The sequence below is a fragment of the Apostichopus japonicus genome, chromosome 7, assembly GCF_037975245.1.
Source record: "Apostichopus japonicus isolate 1M-3 chromosome 7, ASM3797524v1, whole genome shotgun sequence".
In the NCBI taxonomy this organism is placed as follows: Eukaryota; Metazoa; Echinodermata; class Holothuroidea; order Aspidochirotida; family Stichopodidae; genus Apostichopus; species Apostichopus japonicus.
The window spans coordinates 22,978,621-22,999,559 of NC_092567.1; the positions used below are offsets into that span (position 1 = coordinate 22,978,621).

Consider the following 20,939-nt stretch of genomic DNA (forward strand, 5'->3'; position numbering starts at 1 on the left):
ATTTATTTATGAATGGAATGAACATAGGGTCAAAGGTCAGAGGAACACACAAGTGGCAGTCAGTGAAGTTCATTTTAATGGAACATAAAACTGATATTCATACTTTCTGCATAGAAGGATTTATTGATGAATGGAATGACATAGGGTCAAAGGTCAGAGGAACACACAAGTAGCAGTCAGTGAACTTCATTTTAATGGAACATAAAACTGATATTAATACTTTCTGCATAGACTGATTTATTTATGAATGGAATGACATAGGGTCAAAGGTCAGAGGAACACACAAGTGGCAGTCAGTGAGGTTAATTTTAATGGAACATAAAAACTGATATTAATACTTTCTGAATAGAATGATTTATTTATGAATGGAATGACATAGGGTCAAAGGTCAGAGGAACACACAAGTGGCAGTCAGTGAAGTTCATTTTAATGGAACATAAAACTGATATTAATACTTTCTGCATAGAATGATTTATTTATGAATGGAATGACATAGGGTCAAAGGTCAGAGGAACACAGTAGCATTGTTGAATAACATGCACAATGGTTCATATAGGAAAATGATAGCGCAAGAGATTGCCAATAACAATAACAAAAGAGTTTTGGCCTTTGGCTGGTCTCCAAAGTGCAACACATTTATTAAGGCTACCAGACTATTGTAAACAGCATCCCTGTAATTCTGGGAGGTGATTGACAGTACGAGGAGAGGGTGGAAGAAGGGTGTGCAGGGAACACCTCAAGGGCGTACTGCAGCATGTTTATATCAATTGGTCCAAACCTTATAACTGGATGGTAAATAATATCGTAAAAAAAACATTGCACAAAACAGCAAAAATAGCAACACTATAGTAAACAAAACATGAAAATATAAACATTCAAATTATAATATCATATGGAACTCGTAAAAAAAAATATAGGAAATCTCACTGCCGAAATATAGCACATTCTGTAGCTGCATAGATGGTAATCAAGGTGGTAGAAATGTCAAAATAGAATTAGAGAAGCTTCAAACTCAAATAACTGGATATAAAGAGACTTAAATTCAAAAATAATAATAACAAAATGACAACATTTGCCTTCAGCTATGCTGTAACAAGTCATGAGATTCCAAAGTGAACTGACTTGGAGAACTTGAACTCTGACCCTCAGAGGATGGGGGAGGGGTGTACAGTAGGGAGGGGGGGGATGTCAGCCTAAAAAGGCTTATTGAACTTTGAGCACACGTGACCATCAATTGACTTTCTAGCTTATTTGAGGGCAATACTGTTGATTGTTAAGCAGCAGATTCTATCCACATATCGTAAATCAGAATCTTCTATACCAGAGGTCAGCAAACTTTCAGGTCCACCACCCAGGGGCAACTTTTATGAGGACTGAGCCCTGACCAAATGGACCCCCAACCCCACAGAACTGATCCTCAGAATGCAGATTGTATGGTGGACGTAGGTAAGCTCTGAAAACTGACCTGGAAAAATCAAATGAACAACCCACCGAAAATATTTCCGGAAACAGGAAACCAAGGAACCTTTAACAACACTCATGACATGAACAAAAAAACGGTAACAATATCACTCTTAAGTTTTCAGCCCTATTATTTAAATTCCACGACTGATGAGTATGAACACTAAGTTTTAGACCCTGATCCTGATATTGTAGTCTTACCAGACCTTCCCTCTCATGAGGACAGCCCAATGTTATATTAAGTAGATCTACAATGATGGAATTGTAAGCAAGTATGGCACTTTAAGGTCTCCTTACCAAACTTTGCACCATCCGCACACTTTCATTTCATACTGCTTAGATGAATAGTTTCAAATTCAGCCTCTTTTTCGTTTCTTCTAATTACCCCAATCACATCTCCCCCCCACCATCCCCCCATCCCTGGCCCACACATTACTATAGTTAACACCTCACTTTTTCCTTGTTTGTTGATTGCGTGTATAGGACGGATTGGTTCTAGTCCCCTGGAAGCCCCCTTGATGTATGACCACCTGTGATGGACCTACTCTGTCCTTCATCGCTCCTTCCGTCCCTTTGGTGTTATACCTGCTTTGGCTGACTGGGTCACCTCTCTGGGTCATTGGGGTCACAACAGCGACCATCTGTAGAAAATATTCGACGATTTTAACATTTTGATTTGTAAAGTAAACTGGAGATATTGGTCTGCTGATGCATCAACTAATAAGAAAATGCTCTAGCAAGAACAACTAATTGGAAAATGGTCACAGCTTGAACAGGTAGTTTATCAACTGTGTTCATTATCATACATAATAAACATATAAGCCACACTTTGAAAAATTTGTACTAAGAACATACAAAATTCCATCACTTCACCTTTGTGGATCCTGCAAGCACAGAAGTAACATATAAGCAACATTTTGAAACATTTGTACTAAGAACATACAAAAATTTTGTCCTTTCACCTTTGGAGATCCTGCTAGGATCTAAGAGACATGCTATCAAACTTTTATACATCTACCTATAGATCAGCAATTTGTTTGCACATTTTTTTCCTCTTTAAGATTCTGTCAGTGTTGGGGAACAGTTTGAACTTTGTTGTTTTCAGTTGTGGTACTAAGAATAAAATGCTTTTTGGCTTTTAAATAAATAAATACTGTGAAACATTTACAAGTTATGACCATGTGGTTTTGGAGTGAGAATTAACACCCCATCATGTCTTTTTCTGATGGGGGTGTAACCCACAGTTTGACGAATATAAGAAAAAATGCATAGAAACTTACCTTACTGGTTGCTGGATGATGCTTGCTTCTCACAGGACCAGCCTTCACCTCATAGTTACCCTCACAATCCCCTTTGATGTTCGTTTCTAGCCCTCCATTCACCTCCAACAACACCTTTCCATCTTGGTTCAGCTCTGTAAGCTCCTCCCCTTCCTCATTCCCATGGCGATATTGCAATGCTAGTTTTGAGACTTGGATGTAGTGATCGGCCGACCTCGGCGAGATGATCCTGTGATTGAACATCTCTGTGCCTGGCAGACCAATACTGAATCTACCGTGCCTCTCTTCTTTAGAGATGTCCCCATTAGTCTGGTTTCTGGGGGTAGTTGGGGGGCTCGGTGATCCCCTCAAGACCTGTTGTCCACCCCTGCTTGATCTCGACGTACGTAAGACGTAGGCAGATGTGGGGATGTTTATCTCGATATCTGATATTCTTCTCACAGGTCCGCCCTCCATCACTCTGTCAATCTCATCTTCGTCTTCTAAATTTCTCAGATCTTGAGCAGATATGATGTTGTTCTTCACTCTTTGCCTAACAGGGATTTGTTTGGGGACCTTCCTGTTCCTATCTCCGACCACCGCTTCACCCCGATCTGTCCTGCCCAGTCTTCTGTTAGATGGCGTACCCGACGAGACAAAAGACTCTCTGCTTAGATTGTTTTCAAAAAGAAACTCTCCATCTTTGAAATGAGAAGCTACGATGTTTGCATCTTCCTCCTTCCTCTGCTCTCTGATGTACCTACTTGGCTTTTGCACCTGTGATGATTTATTCCAAATAAGATTAAACCCATCTCCGTTTTGTTGACTAGCTTCTTCCACTCTTCTCGAGACCCTACCTTGCGTTTCATTCGGAGGAAAGCTCAAATCGAGATCGGGTACGCTAACATCCGATAAGTTGATGACGTTTTCCATCGCCAAGTTTTCGGAATCGAAACGGGAATTGTTGAAATCCGTTTCCATGACACGCCTGCCATTCGTCTCCTCCACTGGGCCATTGTAATTATCTACATTGGTATCATGTACATCAAAACCTGTGCTATTGTTTATATCAATATTGCCCTTAGACGAACTGTTATTAAAATTTGAAGAGTGTTTTACGGAATGCATTTCAAACTCAGAATATGCTCGTTGGCGGAACCGTACCCGTTCGACCGCTTCTGATTGAGCCGAGACTGATGGTCTGACAAAAGATTCTGCGTTACCGCCATCTGCGAGCGAACGGTAAAATGTTTGCGAAGGCTTGAAGTGATGTGAGCTATTTGTGGCTGGTTTGGTATAGACAACTTGATCTGAGATGGGCGTGGCCTCAACATTGCATCGGTGGCTCTTGGGTTCCTCTGGGACTGACCTTCTACCAGATATGGAAGAATGATGAGAGAGGGCGCTAGACTGGCTCTGTCTCAAGGAAACCTCGTCTGTCGTCTGAAGGGTGCAAAAAGATGACAACTATCAACTACTCCAAATTTCAACGTGCTCTTGCAAAGATTGGTTAGAAAGACATGATTATACCACTTCCTAAAACAAGTTTCGAAGGGGTGGGCTGTCGAAGGGGTGGGGTGCTAGCAGTTGAGGAGTGTCAAAATGCTATTCCAGCCTATGTATTTATCCTCCCCCTGGACTCTCCCTGTCCTCCAAACAAAGACATACATAGCAAAGCATGTCAAAAATTACCTTAAATAAACAAAGAGCAGCGTACCTGAAGTTGAGGGAGTGAATTTTTTTGGTATTTTACTTCATCATGGACATGTAATCATGGCTTTGTCATTTTACTTAAATTAAGTTTACCAAAAAGGGTCAAGGGGAACTTACCAGAGGTGGGGATGGTGAAACATTGTCATTGATCTTCACCTTTGACCTCCTTTTAGCACCCATGGCTTGTCTATTTTGAGTTCTTTCCATCGTGGGGCTGTTAGAAGAGAATAATAAAGAGGGAAAAAAAGAAGAAAAAAAAGAGATGGCTACTTTATTATTATCATGTTACAGAACATGACCAGGCATTATTTATATCACGTTTAAATATCACCAACTTTTATTTAATTTAATTTTTTTTTTTTCATTTGGAGATTTCCCACCTTTGGTTGCAACGTTGGAGAGCTATTTCCAAACATTCTGCTTTTCAGTTAGTACCTGTGCACTGACATACGCATGAACCAATACAAGAACTGTTTGATGTCTCACTCACTCACGAAAGGGACAACAAAAAAGTTAGATATTAGATGAGTCCATATTGTCTTGAAGTCTCCTATATTAATGTACTTCATAATTCCAATGTACGGGTGTCAAGAGTTCTGGGGTAGGTAAAAGTTTTATACAAATGAGAGCATTCCAGATGGGAAATTCTGCTTCAATTTCCTCTGGTAAGAAATTAAAAGTAAACAATATGGTACTGACAGACACTCACCCTTCCGCTGTTAAAACTGTTAAAAGTTTATGAAGAAAAAATCTATTAATACAGATCAGATTATTAAGGACAAGAATCATAAACATTGGAATTATGAATATTAAAAAAATTAAAAGACAGAAGAGAGTTGAGATAATATTAGTTACAGACCTTCCTGAAACAACCTTAACGGGTGTGTTATGGGCCCTCAGAACAGTCACACTTTTATGCATATGATTAGCATCTGAAATAGAAGGTATAGAGTTAATGTTACCATGGCAAAAGGAAACTAGGAACACCTCACTTCACAAAAGTTATAAAAATGTTAGCTTCCTTGAGTAATGTCAGTTGTATATTACAATGACTAGTTTTAGCCATTTGCATAAACAGAAATGAAGTCCAGAAATGTTTTGGTTACTTGAAAAGAAAATATTTCACTCACCCTTTGCACTCTACAATGAATAAACAATGAAGAAAATCCACCGTAATCAATCTTTACAATTCAACCCAAACCTTTGAGTTTGTGTTAGCAACATCATACATATTTAACAAAGTTAACTTCCTCCAAAGCAGGTCCTTCAAAGCCTGCCTCACTGCTTATGACCTTACTTGACAACCGTGACCTAGTTTTCGATTGTCATAAGACCCACGGACTTTACAACTGAAACCCGCACACTGACCGACCGATCACCATGTTTTTTGGTCACATGCAAATTTATCACCCCATGATTGGTTACATTTGTTAAATCTGTGCAGCTGTGGTTGTAAACCACCACACACTGTTGATGTTCAGTTTTCTCGAATCAAGCTGACACAACTTAACACTGGCTGAATCTTGATCTGCGTGGGGCACACTGCTACTGTCCGACTATCCATGACGATCCATGACGATCCGTGACTATCCGTGACTATCCATGTTTATCCAGGACTATCTACGACTATCCGTGACTACCCATGACTATCCACGACTACCCAAGACTATCCATGACTTTCCACGAAACGACTGTTGAGTTGAGTCAGGTCATGATCAGTTAGCTCATTATCAGTCGTGAAGTTGGCTTTAATTCCTTGAATGTCAAGACTTTCATTAGTTCCATTAATTTTCTAAGAAGTCATTCATTTAAATTAGAGGTTAATATATTTTTAAAAAGAAATATTAAGAGGGTAAGACCATTGAGATATACTTGATGAAAGTACACTTCACGATAGGTTTTGTTATTTGTAGAGTAGCAGGTCACGATTAACATATTAATGTATTGAAGAGTGGAGTCATAATATTAACAGAAAAACATTTACAGAAATAATTGATTATTTTTATCAGGGGCATACCTTTATTCTGAGGAGCTGTTCTGGTGGCTTCAATAAACACAGGGGTGATCCTTCTCCTTTCTGGTGGCGGTCCTTTATTCGAGAGGGACTTTCGAGGAGGAGGAGGAGGAGATGTCGAGAGGTGTCCATTATTTTTGCCAGACAGGTGAGGTGACTTAGACGTAGAGATACTGCGTTGATATCTGAGAGATGAAATGTACGTTGAAGTTTATACCAAAATAAAATAAAACTGTTAGCAAACTGCTTATTCACTAAAGAGCCTGTGTAAGAGAATGTGTAAAAGTCAGAGGGCCTGACGTTTTGATTCTAGCAGGATCTTCTTCAGAGGCTAAATGACAAGTAACAGTAACAGAAGGGACAAAAACACGCACAAAATACAGACAGGTTAATGAGCATGGTGAATACAAAGAGATAGATGTAAGGGGATAAGTTGGAAGTTTATACCAATCCATTTCTATCTCTGGCATCAAATTTGTACTGCCCATAAAAATTTACTGGAATCGTTCATAATTTTACTTAATCTTAGAATCTTGCTAAAGGAGCCAAACAGTTAGATATGGCTGGTCACAAATTAAGAGGGAAGTAAAAATAATTCCCTGGTTTTATGTTGACAACAATACCACCAACGTGACAACAGTAACCTTACTTGACTGCTGAAAACACAGGGGCATAGTAAGCCTTACAACTTAAAACTTACTGTATTTAAATTTACTTTTACTGTATTCTGTTTATATCTTTATGGGCTAGTATGTCAGTATGAAGAGGTTTAATATGCAGTGAGGTCTACTATTATCCATCTCTCTGAATTTGGAAGTTGGTGGGAAGTCCAAGGATCCTTTTTAAAGGAGTTTACTATTTGTCACTCGGACAACCTGAATTCATTTTCAGGTTGTCCAAACAGCATAGTCTAAAGGCAGAAAGAATGATACATTTCTACATTAAAAGCTTGTTGTTACTTTGACATTCTTGTGAATAGTCTTGAGGGTAACACAAGAAAATAAGTGATCTCAGGTCAACAGAAAAACGGAGAACATTATTCACGAGAATCGGTTAAAAACCCAGAACATTATCCACAAGAATCGGTGTAATTTTGAGGCAGCTACAGCTGAAGGTAAACCTTCCAATAACCTAGACTACAGCAATTTTTCCAAAGTTTTTTCCTGGGTGAAGTACAAAAGGGGTGTGAAGTGAGGGTGTGGGAAGGGGAAGGGGGAAGGGAAGGGGGAGGTAAGAGAGATGAATATGATCAATCTGCTGTAAATCAAAAAAGACAAATGTCTTGTCTCTACTTGACAGTTGTTTGAAATATAAATCAAACATCAAACTTACTCATCCAATCCAAAACTTGAAGTAGAAGTATATTTAGGAGTTGGCTGAGGTGATGATGGGACTTCAACATCTGTAAAATTAGAATAAAGCAGCAGGGAAGGGATTACAAGAGAGATTCATCATTTTATGTCATTTATAAGTAATCAGCAAAACATTCTTTGTTCTTAATCAACTTTTTTTTGGTTATAATTTCAGGACTGAACTATAACTTCAGGACTAAAATATAACTTCAGGACTAAACGATAATTTCAGGACCAAAATATAATTTCAGGACCAAAATATAATTTCAGGACCAAAATATAATTTCAGCACTAAAAAATTATTTCAGGACTAAAATATAATTTCAGCACTAAAATATAATTTCAAGACTTAAGTATAATTTCAGGACCAAAATATAATTTCAGCACTAAAATATAATTTTCAGGACTAAAATATAATTTCAGGATCAAAATATAATTTCAGGACTAAACTAGTTCAAGAGGAGCACTGAGTTAAAGATTATCTAAGATTGTAATAAGATTTCCACCTGTGTTTCTACATATAAGCGTTGCTGTTTCAACCATTACGGCATTTATACTGTGGGTAGATATTCGATATTTGGACAAACATATGCTCTCACCTCTACGGACAAAATCAGCAAAACTTCCTGGTCTCTGAAGTGTAATAAGAGCTTCAACAAGTGGCACATCAGGGGGTCCTCTGGATCCCGATCTCAGGGGCGTATTGGGGCGATGGATGGATCCAGTCATAATACTGGGACCTTGTCGGGAGGTGGGTCTGATATATTCATCCAATGGGAGGGGTTGGTAGTGAGGGGGGCTCTCTGATTGACTTCTCATGGTTGCCATGTTAACAAGACTAAACTGCGTAGACTTGGAAGGAGTTGCCGAACGTCTTTCCTTATAACTAGAGGATACTTTGGGCCCAGAAAGGGGCTGATTCCAATCGGTTTTGTCCTCTGTTGAAGAATTTACAAAGTTCAAATTATATTTTGCTTCCTACGACATTCAAAGTTACATTTCAGTAAGTGTAATACTTCATAAATCACAAATTTTGCACCACTTAAAAGAGACAAAAATTTCCTGACAATTTATACGAACCTCTCAATATGCATATGGTAACAAATGCTGACTATAAACCACTTTTAATTTTATCTTATAATATTTTATCTTATTATATTTTCACTTTTAGTAGTATAAGTTTTACATTTCAAACAGTCTTGTATAAGTAATGCCAAAAGTCAAACGACTTGGTGGAAAGCATTCAGTATGTATGCTCCTGATCTATACTGTATGACTTTAATGATATGCAGATCATAAAATGAATATTCAGTTCAAATTAATTCATGTATGCTTTTACATATTTCCATACATTGAGATACAGTCACACAAATTGAGGAGATTTAAGAAGTGTCTTTCAAGAATTTTAAGAGGTCTTGTTTACCTTCAAATGTCAACCCAGAGAGTTGATTGGCCATAAACCGATCAGCAAAAGCTTTCTCGTGGTGAGGGCAGAGACCGTCAAGATGGGCCAGAGGTAAACCAGAGGAACTCACATCAAACCCACCAGGGGTGTATCGAAAGGAAGGCACATCTGAAACAAATATGCCACAAATAATGGTTAACAGATCCAATTTTGCTCAAAGATAGGACATATTTTTGTAAAAAAAAACATACTATTTTTAGTGAAAAAGGTCTCAGCTTACTAATTTTTGAAAATTGTTTAAATTTATGTTGCATTCTCAAAAAACCACATAAATACCAAACTGAATTTGAACAAAATGACATCACCAATGTCAGGGTGGTAACACCACCCTTCATATTAATAACACCATCATCAGAAGGACAACACTACCCACCAGTGGGAGAACACTACCCACCAAAGAGACAACACCAATGTCAGGGTGGTAATACCATCCTTCCTAGTAATAGCACCAATTCTTATTTGCATATGATAAATATTCATAACTTTTGGCTACAGCAGGACTCTACCTTGTGAAGAGGACTTCAAGACCCCACTCATGAGGTATGCATTGGTCAAAGCTTCAAGGTATTCAGTCTGTAAGAAAACAAAGAACTGGACTGATTAATAACACATCGGATTGAAATAAATGAAAGAAACATGGGTAGTGGAAGGAGATAATTAAAATAATAATCATAATAATAATAAGGCAGCTTAAGCAACCATGAATGAGGTAGAAGCCTGCTTATGAATTACAACAAGTTGTTCATTTTTAACTCTGCAACATAACGCTGACGGTAATTAAATAACAACACTACAACACTGTATACGTAATTAAATAACAACACTAGAACACTGTATACATAGTGAACTAACAGCACTACAACACTTTATAACACTGTCTATATATAGTGTTAATAACAACACTAGAACACTATATAACACTGTCTATATATAGTGTAAATAACAACACTAGAACACTATATAACACTGTCTATATATAGTGTTAATAACAACACTAGAACACTATATAACACTGTCTATATATAGTGTAAATAACAACACTAGAACACTATATAACACTGTCTATATATATATAAAATATAGTGTTACCTTCTGAATGTTCTTGTCTTCAGATCTATCTCGAGTAAACACAGGCAAACCGTCTCCAGACCTGGTCTGTATGTGTCTCGCCCTCCCTGCAGAGTGAACTGTTTGACGGCTGGCATGTTTGTACTTCAATGTTTGGTCCTGACCGGGAGAATTATTAGAAAGAAAAGAAACACTTTGATAAAAGATTCCTTACAGGAGGGTAACAACTGTTAATTGTAATTCCTTTATTAACAATAATTTAAAGATACCATACACTTCTATCTTCATATTTGAATTTTCTGGTGACAAGAAAGATTTTGCTGACAGTTGACATTACTTTAAGTAATTTAAAATCAGAAGTGTAACAGGTCACTTTATTACAAATGGAATCATTTTATTCGTTATAAATTTTAGTTTTCTATACAAATCTTTTGTGATCTGTTTATATATTGGTTGTTAAATTCAAAAATTATTGAATCTGTAACTATTTTTATGATAACAATTATATTTAAGAGGGGGTCGGCAAACCAAGTTACCCTCTCAAAGTAAAATTGAAATAGATCATAAGGAAAAGTTGAGTCATTGCTAATGCTTTACCTGACTCAGGTTGACTCGAGTCAATGTACAATATCAATGGAGAAAAAGTTGATAAACCTGGTCGAGTCGCAAAACACTTTCTGAAATTTGCTGACTTAGTCTCAGCTTGTTACAACACTGATTTATAACAACCATTCTTGACAACCTTTTTTGGCCTGTTTTCTTGTTGAGACTTTTAGACAGAAACTATCAAATCTCTTGTTTAAACAGAGCCGGATATTTTCATAATCTAGGTTTGGAAAGATTTGACATTCAATGCTATTGATCTTTTTAGCTTGATGCCTTTTTATGACTGTCCTGTTTCTTTATGATGGTTTAAACTATAAAGTTATCTAAACATTAAAGCATGAAATTTAGTCCTAAGCATCACCGTACTATGCACAGGTATCACACATCTATATAGTTCCCTTTGAACTGTGATTTATAAATCAGTGGTGTTTTATCTGGTACAAGCAATGGTTACTACCATGGTCTCATAATGCATTATACTTCTAATTAATAATAATAATAATAATATTCCACTTTTATATAGCGATTTATACCAGCATTAGGTCTCAAAGCGCTTTAAAGACGATATGTTACCCCTGGTCAATGATAACCTGTCCCAGAGACGATCCCTCCACAGGATCATGATATCATTTACTTTTCAAAGTAAGAATATAGTTTTGGGTAACTGGCAAGACAGAAATATGACAGGTCATGCAAGCAGTGAAATACATAAATGAAGAAAACTACAGGTAAAGTATAATAGATTATAGAAGAGTAAGCATATATGTTGAGTAATATAAATGTGATCTACTAATCTACTATATACTGTCACTAACTATTACAATTGTCCTGTTTACTTTAATAAATGTTGCAATCAATTACTTCTGTGAAAGTATCTTTTTTCTGTCCAATTATTTTGTGTTCTTTTGAAGAGTATTGGGCCAAGTATGACCAAAAAATCCAATACAAAATGTAAACAAACATACTCAAATTTCTGAAGCTAACTTGTTTTTCAACTATATCTATGGACAGTTATGTGATATTTCGTAAAAATGTTTTTCTCACTTTTTGGGGGGGGGGGGTAATTTCTTGTTAAGTATTGCATCAACTTTATGGCATAGTTTGAAATTATATAACAAAATGTAAATAATAATAAGAAAACAGGAAATTGTTGTTGTAATGACTTTTTGCCTCTCTTTAAACTATATGATGAAGAATGTTAGCAAGGTATGAGACTAGCAATATTACAAAGTTTGCTGTGGTATAAATGCAACACATTAAATACTTTCAGAACATTTTTTTTAAATTTTTTTTTAAGGTGTCAGCATTTTGGCATCTATCTGGATAAGTTGCTAGTAAATGTGAGAACATGGGTGCATTAAATCAGGATGGGGCCAGATATACAAGGACAAAGAAGGGTGGGGGGGCAGGGAAAGGTTCAGGTGAGTATTAGAAAGGTAGTAATAAAGCAGCTGAATATGTCTTTCTCTACAGGAGAGGAAGAGGACAAAATAGGAGAAGGGGAACATGGGGAAGAATATTGGAACATTTTTTTAATTTTCATGATGTTGTATGTTTTCACTAGTATGCAAAATGTGACTACGTTGTATGATTACTGTGAAATTATGTAATACTCAAGTGTGAGTAACAATGGAGAATGTTATAGAGAAGGAAGTGCTATCTGTAATAATGACAGTAATGGCTACTACTGACTTCATGAAAACTTACTGTACGTGTAAGTTATAAATCTAAGCGGGTGCCAGTAAACTTGACTCGGCACTTAGAAAGTGCCCACTTGTAATTTATCTCCCTGCAATGTCATCACTGGACAAACTGGTCATCTACTCATCTTACCCCCCCACCCTCCCTCCCCCTCCTAGTTTAACTTCCAAACATGCTTCAGAATGAAAGTTGGCAGGGAAGTGGGATCGATTAATTTGGAGAGATAATTTTGCAGGATGATTCATTATTGGACTTGTATCTATCACAGAAATGGTGTTAATGGAAGCTACGTTCAGAGTTGAGTGGATTTGAAGGGATTTGTTTGAGAGCCAGTTGACATACAGTTACTAGAGTAATGGTGTTAATGGTAAGCCCATTGCAGAGAAGAGTATATCTGTAGGCTGTTACCTTCATCAAATCTGTCCAAAGTACGAGATCCTTGAAAGGAATTATTTCTCTTCCTTTCTTTGTGAGAAAAGACGTCTAACCAAAATACAAAACATTTATATCAACAAAAAGGACAGTAAACAACAAAACAAAAATTTCAATCAACATCTGACATTTCTATAAATGCATTGTAAAATTACTTTTCACGTGAGAGCTTACAAAACATTTAGTCTTGACTATCAAGTTTAGCCTAGCTGTATATAACACATATATAGTACATGGTAGTGATATGTTCAGCCTAGAAGCAGATGAAATAAACCTTTCCAATGTATATACCTGAAAAGTTCAGATCAAACATAACCATTGGTCTGTTTTGTATTTTATGGGTGGAAATCATGATTATTAATACTGAATTAATTCAATTATACAATATATTGACAGCAAAACATGATTAAGTGAATAGAGGTTCACAGAGAAAAAAAAGACAATTGTAATTTTTCTCATCACAAAGGCTAGGGGTCACATGACATCAGGGTATAATTTATCCAGTATCATATCACAAATTGCTATTCAAGATGGTCAAATATCTATACAGTGCAAAGATGTGTAGCAGCTTTTTACACAGTAGTAGTAGTAGTAGTAGTAAGTTGAGTCTTGTCTATCCGACAGGCTCAGTGATTAACCTCCGCCACGTATCACGATCTTGTGCAAGGGTTATTGCTTCCTTGAAATTGTTAATGTTACACAGGAACACTACTATTTTCTCAGAGACAAAATTCAGAGATATCCAAACTGCTACACAAAATTTGAGCAATAAATTATTCCCTGGACATATGTAACAATTCAACTTATCGCAGAGTTTTTCAGATATTGCGGAAGGGACTGCTCGATGAAATTTATGCCGCTCTGAGGCGACCGACGAAGAAATAACTTTGAAAACATGATATTTGTAAAACGAGAAGATTACTTAGCACTCACGCAAGTTCTAAAGTCTCACTTTAACTCTCGGTTAACAAGTTCCCAGAGAATGCGATTGTTTTCATATCACGAATTGGGAATGGATATCGGAATTTTAAAGATGGGGACAGATGACATTGTAATGTATAAACAGTTGCAGTTAACTTTGGAATTTGCAAGCGTGGTGACAGACCGTACTCCCCAAAGATAATTCTGCTCAGCTAGAAAACATGATGTTTGGTAGAAAGAGACAACTAATTAAGAAAGAGAGGATTAATTAACAACGACAAATTCACAAACTTAAACCAAAATGAAGATTAAACTCACCTTTTCTGACTCTTCTGCTTCTTTCAGTTTCGGTGTGCTCGGTTTCTTACATTTCTCTTCCTTCTTCGGAGTACTTGGTTTGACTTTCCCTGATCCTGTACTCTTTTCTTTTTCTTCCTTGATCTTTTCTTTCGATTTCTCTAGACTGTTTCTCTTTTTATCTCTCTCTTTCCTTGTCTTTAACTTCTTCTTTTTGGTCAGCTTCAATACAAAATGATTACTTAATTAACTAATTAATTAATTAGAAGACTTAGCAGTTTTGCAGTCCCTACTTTTGTTATAACAATTATATCATTACTACCATCAGCCTATTCTAAGGAACTAATTTGCAGTAGTTTCCATATTCCATAATATTTGGTGAATTTTGTCAACTATTCGGACTATTCGGACACAATGAAGGGGTGAGATTTCATACTGCTCACTCACTCATACATTATCTTTACATGATCGTATCAAATTTAAAACTCTTGATTCCTTATGGTCCTATCTATAAATTTGTTTAAATCATATATTGAACTAAACTGAAATGAAAACGTGGGCATAAAAGCAAAAGGTAAATGTGGCAAATGAGTGAAAAGAATTAGCCTTAGTTCCTCAACCATTCACCCCTCTCTTCCCCTCCCCCAACCACATGGCCTGCTTCCCATCCAATCAGATGTATCTTATATTTGACATGTAAGCATACATCAGTACTGATCAGCAAGCCAATAATATTTTCTTGTGACAAGGATCAAATATCAAATGGTGATATTTCACATTTTGACATAACACCACTAACTCTCCAGCCTCATCTGTTTCCTTTGTACCTACCCTCCCTCCCCCTCTATGCACCCCTCTCATCACCAAATATCTCCTGGATGGTACCTACCTTTGGTGCTAGAGCAATGAGGTGGACAGGCAACCCGTCATCAGCAGAGCTATCGGAGCCAGTGGTGCTACAGAGTAGAAATGCAAAGGGCAATATAGTTCAAACGAGGCAAAACTGCTGCCTTCCTTATAAGACTTCAAGTAAAAAGATTGGCTTTATTTACTCAATTTAAATACCTAACAGTCACTTTCCACCAATTCCACTCAAATGAACCAGCACGATATATTCGATGCATGAGTGCTATGAATAAGTTTCCCTTCCCCTAAAGGGCTAACTGTTAGCTGTTAGAGCTAGCTGTTAAGCTGTTAGGGCTAACTGTTAGCTATTAGGGCTTGCTGCTGGTTGTTAGGGCTGTCTGTTAGGGTTGGCTGTTAGGGCTAGCAGTTAGGGCTAGCTGCTGGCTGTTAGGGCTAGCTATTAGGGCTGGCTGCTGGTTGTTAGGGCTGTCTGTTAGGGTTGGCTGTTAGGGCTAGCTGTTAGCTAGTCTTAGTCACAACTGCTATACCTGCTTTGTACACATAAAGCAGTAATTTAGGCTTTGAGGTCACAGTGAAAAAGACATGGAGACAAAAGTTTCATTTGTTATAAAGACGATGCCAACTCTCATATACAAATATATAATACCATAATACCATCGAGAAAATAAAACACTTCAGTTGCTCTGTGTTTTCTCAAATATTTCTTTCATATATATTATATTATCTAATTATCAACAAAATAACTTTTCCTACCAAGGAAAGTACAGAACATAAATATTTACTAAACATTAAAAGTTAAAATAAAGTTTCATAATAGCACTTAGTGGATCAGTTATCCCAATTTCATTGAGTCATCAAGCTTATACATGAAGGCAACTCATCATACCCTTGCAAGCAAAGCAAGAGTTTTCTCAGCTAGCTGTTTACTAAGTTGCTTTTTCTATCATCTCCATTACTCAACTATATTTTGGCATTTCCTTCAAAAACACAGATAAGATGACTTCTCAGGAGAAACAGGCATATCATTTCTACTTTCAAAAGTCTACTTAAGACCCATTTTTTCGCTTGTTCTTTTGTAAATTAATTTACTTTCTTTGTAAAGCGCCTTGAGCAGTGACTTTTGTTTACTGATTTGGGGCTATATAAGTCTCATTTATTATTATTATTATTATTTGCTCACTATTTTACGAGCGAAATGAGAGTCGTGGATAACTGAAGTTACTTCTTACCTTGACTCCACTCCAGAGGTATAGTCCTGGTTGAGGTCCACTGTGCCCCCCTCTGGGAGGGGAGTCCCTATCCTCTCAAGGTGATTCAGAATGTCTTCTCGTAGCTTCTGCTCCAGCTCTTTGTATATCAGATCACTCTGAAACAAATTTCCAAAGGATTGTCCGTGTAAGATGTTAATGAAAAATTGGGAGGGATCATTTCGAGGCCAAAATTTGAAATTGAGAAATTGAGGGCAGGCTTTACCATGTGACAGAGAATCAGATCCATAAACTTGATACATAAACTTGATACATAAACTTGATACATAAACTTGTATTGGATGGCAGTATTATTGACCCTAAGGCCATTTATCTACTGACAGGATTCTAAACTCTCTAACTGGATTCAAATTTTACTAACAGAAAAAGCAACTTTTCCACATCAACATGGCACTGGAACTGCTCCCATCTTTTGCACACACCCTTCTCCCCACCCAACCCCCCCCCAAATCCCTATGGTAAATTTAAGTGAATTAGAGCCTCATTTTATTTCATTCAATGCAACATCTCTCAAATACCCTTAATGTTCAGAGATACCAAATAAAAATATAATATGTGGATGTTTACCTTGGTCTGATCTGGATCACAGTAATCCAGTAACGAATCACAGAAGTGGTAGCCCATAGCCTCATAGTCCACCGTCCTGAAATGGTAGAACCTACAGTCGCCTAACGTGGAACCACAGAAGGTAGCCTAGAATGGTTGGAGAATTGATAACAAACAACCTGAAATGGTAGAACTTACAATCACCTAACGTGGAACTACAAAAGGTAGCCTAGAATGGTTGGAGAATTGATAACAAACAACCTGAAATGGTAGAACTTACAATCACCTAACGTGGAACTACAAAGGTAGCCTAGAATGGTTGGAGAATTGATAACATAGAACCTGAAATGGTAGAACTTACAAACACCTAACGTGGAACCACAGTAGGTAGCCTAGAATGGTTGGAGAATTGATAACATACAAATTGACCACAAAATAATTTAGTAACATAAATGTAAATCTATATCTCACAACACCCAAGTGAACAAAAACAACAAGCCCTGCCAATAAGCCAAACAAAAACAAAATAAATGACAAAGACAGAATTTCCTTTTTAATATTAAAATCGTTGGTGAACCTAAATTTTGCATATCATTAGCATTTTAATTTTACTTGCTACAGCTAGTGTTTAACAATATTTAATGGTTTCAATATGGCAGCTTCCATACACTGATGTTCAGCCTATATTCCATGCCTAGCAACAGGATTTTACAGCACCATGCATGTATTAATCTTGGCCTTTCTGTCGTTGCATGTCAAATGTCACTGCTTCTATACATTGGCGGATACAACTAGGATAGTGTGATAATATATAGTGATGATATTACTTCTGTTACTGGATGGCTAAAAATCAAACCAGATTGTTTACTTATTTAATTAATTTAAGTATACTTTTATTTTACAAGTTGACACACCTCCATGGTATAGCTGTTCATTATTCCCATCTGCCACATAACCACACGGCCAGTCCCTTCCTTGTTCTTCTGCACTTTGTACTTGCAGTTCGACACACTGAACTGTAATACAGAATAAACAATAAATAAATAAACAATAAACTAGTAAAAAATAAAATAGAGAATAAACAGATTATACCCAGCAAAACATAATCACAAGCAAAAATTTTTTTTTAAAAATCAGACAAACTGTCAGGCCTTGTGATGCTAGCTGCCATAGCAACAACAGATCTTCAAATTTTAGTATTCTAATTGAGATAGATGAAAGAAATGTTAAATAAAACAACGATTCGTAAATAACTAAATTATGTTTCTCATTATAGCTAATCCTGGACAAACCACTACAATTTACAACGGATTTAACAACGGATGCGTTTCTAAGCAAATTTAAGCCGATTGCTCACATCTCATTAATTTCTCGCTGCAATAAGTCATACTATGTTTTCTGTCGCGGAGACTACCCTATGATTACCATACCTTTTCGGCTGCATTCTTTCCTAAGATGATCGGGAAAATTCTCTCCTTAAGCCTGTCTTTCTTACTCTTCTTGTTCTCACAGCCGTACATAAAGACGTTCTGCTTACGGCTATGACCATGGAGGTCACAGTAGACCGCGACTTCCCTCTCTTCAAGCAACCTGATTGCAAAGAAATGTAAAAATACAAACAAGATCACATTTTCAAATTTCTCTCTGTATGAAAAAACTAGATGCTAAATTTGCCAAGCTCATTTTGTTAACATAAAACATAAAAATATGATCACCAAGTTGCGTTGGATTGGATCTTTTGTTTATTCATTTTACGGCTCATTTTTCTGAATATAGTTCAGTGTTCATGACTTCATATTGGACTGATAAAAATGACTCCAACGAGACCCGGACATGATGATGAGTTTAGCGAAATGATCTCACAGGCGTGACCATTACAGGGAATAACTTATCTGCTATCGCATCACAAAATGTTATGCAAACTTGGCAAATTGCTATACAAGTGTAAGACGTATAGCATCGTTTAAGTACACAGGAGCCATAGAATTTTATACAAAAGTTCAAGAGCCTTCAGATCTGCTAGAACAAAATTTGAACATTAAAATTATTCTCTGCACAATAAGTCTGGATTAACAGAAATATGAGGTAATGAGGGGTTAGCAAAAATGTGATCACAGTTGTAAGTTGAATTATATAAGGATGTATATCAGATCCTCCTGCAAGCAGGAACTCGCGAAGAAGCCTCATTGGCTTATCAAAGCCACAAGCTGACCGAAGTCAGTCTCTTACATTCATATTTAACGTCCATGATTATGAATTGTCAATTGTCAACCACTCTGTAACTGGACGACATGCATTAATCTTGGAGTGACTGAAACTATGATTTAGTCTATTTGTTGGTTTATTCTTGAGTTTACATTAATTACCAAAAAAAAAAATAAACCCACCAGATGTCAACTGGCAAATTTGCTCCTAAAACCTAGGCTAATGGTTATCAGCATGACATGAAGTAACCAATTGAAAGGTTGTATGTAAACGGAATGAACGTAAACCCCCCCCCCCCCCCAGAAATGTCTCTTTTTGTGGTACTTTTACAACTTACTTTTTAATCATGGATTTAGTATTTGACACAGACGGGAAGGAATCTTTCAACACAGAGCGGTAATTTCTGTTTAAATCCCGACCTGCCAGAGAGCACCGGTAGTTACCGACTATGACACCGTCTGGGTTAAGCATTGGTACGATCTTGAAGACAAATGTATCTCGCAGCAGCTGCAGAACAAATTTATCAATTAGCTCATAAGTATGATTAATATGATAACAGAATCAACCACTTTAAAGCTACTTGATATAATTCAAAATTAAGAATTTCAGTAAATATTTGATATACTTTCTTTTGACGTTACAAGAGCTTTGTAGCTTTTTAAGCTTCAAAGGGTCATATTTCAAGGCATAAATAACATTGACATTGACATCAATAAAGATGATATTTTTAAGCTCCTTGAGAGTACATTCTTTTAGAGGTTGCACTTTAGCTCCACGACCCCCACAGTAAGAGATAAACAAAGTAGTATCATTATCTAAGACCCTGGTCACGCGAACATTTTTACAGACATAACGATGGTCCGACCATGGTACGGTTTGCGTGTGACCGCTCTCTACTATGGTCTGAAGATCGTCCGACCATCGTCCACTAAAGATGGTAATAAGCATTGTTAGCCCCGAATTAACCCTGGTCCGACCATCGTTAGCTGGAAGAACCACGCGTGTGACCGCAATTGCGTTGTCCAGCTATGCATTTTAGCGTAAACACTGACATCATCTACTACTTACAACTAAAAAACCTGTGAAACATCGTCAAAACCATGACCCTTGACCGACCCTACGCAACTGCGCCTCATAGCTTTGCAAAAGCATAATTTATTCACTGATGCATGTGTCCGCGAATAACGATCGTCCGAATATAATACAAAGTCGTATGAGTACGTGTGACTGCTACCGTAGTTAGTTTAATATGGTCGGACTATAGTTAAGAAACGATGGTCGGAAGATGCAATTTTATACGTGTGACCGTGGTCTTAGACTGCAGCAGCTGCAAAGTACCCTGCAGCAAGGCTGAATAACAAACAATAGAGATCATCTCTGCACAAACAACAATATGCCTAATGTGTGAAACTGCACAGAATAAAGTGATTACATCCTATGCATCCTGGCTGCAGTATGCTGCAGCCCCCTCAGCATCCTAGTTTTGACACAGTAACTAATCTGCTTTCGATCCACATTGAGGGTTACTTAAGCATCTATAGGAGGAGAAGACCTAAACGTGGATTACATTTTCTAATCAACTTCAAGTAAATTATTTAAAACAAAAGAGGTGTCTGTGCAAAGGAGATAGTCACCTTTGCATCAATAGAATCACTGGTGAGGTAATCTAGGAACCCCTTCATCATCCAACTGGCGTTTGTTTCACCTGGGTGCACCCTCGCTGTCAAAACAACAGCTTTCTTTCTCTAGAAGGTAAAAGTAACA

At 37.1% G+C, this 20,939-nt stretch overlaps 1 protein-coding gene across 9 annotated transcripts in view; it reads right to left on the reverse strand.

Annotated features, from left to right (window-relative positions):
* Positions 1-864: 864 nt before the first annotated feature.
* Positions 865-20,939, reverse strand: part of LOC139969787 (uncharacterized) — a 96,150-nt gene continuing 76,075 nt past the window's right edge. For 8 of the 9 annotated variants that reach the window (XM_071975053.1, XM_071975058.1, XM_071975052.1 and 5 more), the window contains 19 exons: positions 20,810-20,920; positions 19,513-19,682; positions 18,401-18,560; positions 17,885-17,986; positions 16,992-17,117; positions 16,386-16,522; positions 15,179-15,245; positions 14,311-14,511; positions 13,048-13,122; positions 10,354-10,491; positions 9,771-9,837; positions 9,223-9,372; positions 8,399-8,737; positions 7,780-7,849; positions 6,451-6,632; positions 5,293-5,365; positions 4,551-4,647; positions 2,742-4,163; positions 865-2,102 (listed from right to left, as the gene is read on the reverse strand). In XM_071975053.1, the coding sequence (XP_071831154.1) occupies positions 1,911-2,102; positions 2,742-4,163; positions 4,551-4,647; positions 5,293-5,365; positions 6,451-6,632; positions 7,780-7,849; positions 8,399-8,737; positions 9,223-9,372; positions 9,771-9,837; positions 10,354-10,491; positions 13,048-13,122; positions 14,311-14,511; positions 15,179-15,245; positions 16,386-16,522; positions 16,992-17,117; positions 17,885-17,986; positions 18,401-18,560; positions 19,513-19,682; positions 20,810-20,920 (3,879 nt within the window). In that variant the 3' untranslated portion in view covers positions 865-1,910. The remainder of the gene's footprint in view (positions 2,103-2,741; positions 4,164-4,550; positions 4,648-5,292; positions 5,366-6,450; positions 6,633-7,779; positions 7,850-8,398; positions 8,738-9,222; positions 9,373-9,770; positions 9,838-10,353; positions 10,492-13,047; positions 13,123-14,310; positions 14,512-15,178; positions 15,246-16,385; positions 16,523-16,991; positions 17,118-17,884; positions 17,987-18,400; positions 18,561-19,512; positions 19,683-20,809; positions 20,921-20,939) is intronic. The other variant, XM_071975059.1, reaches the window with a different exon arrangement.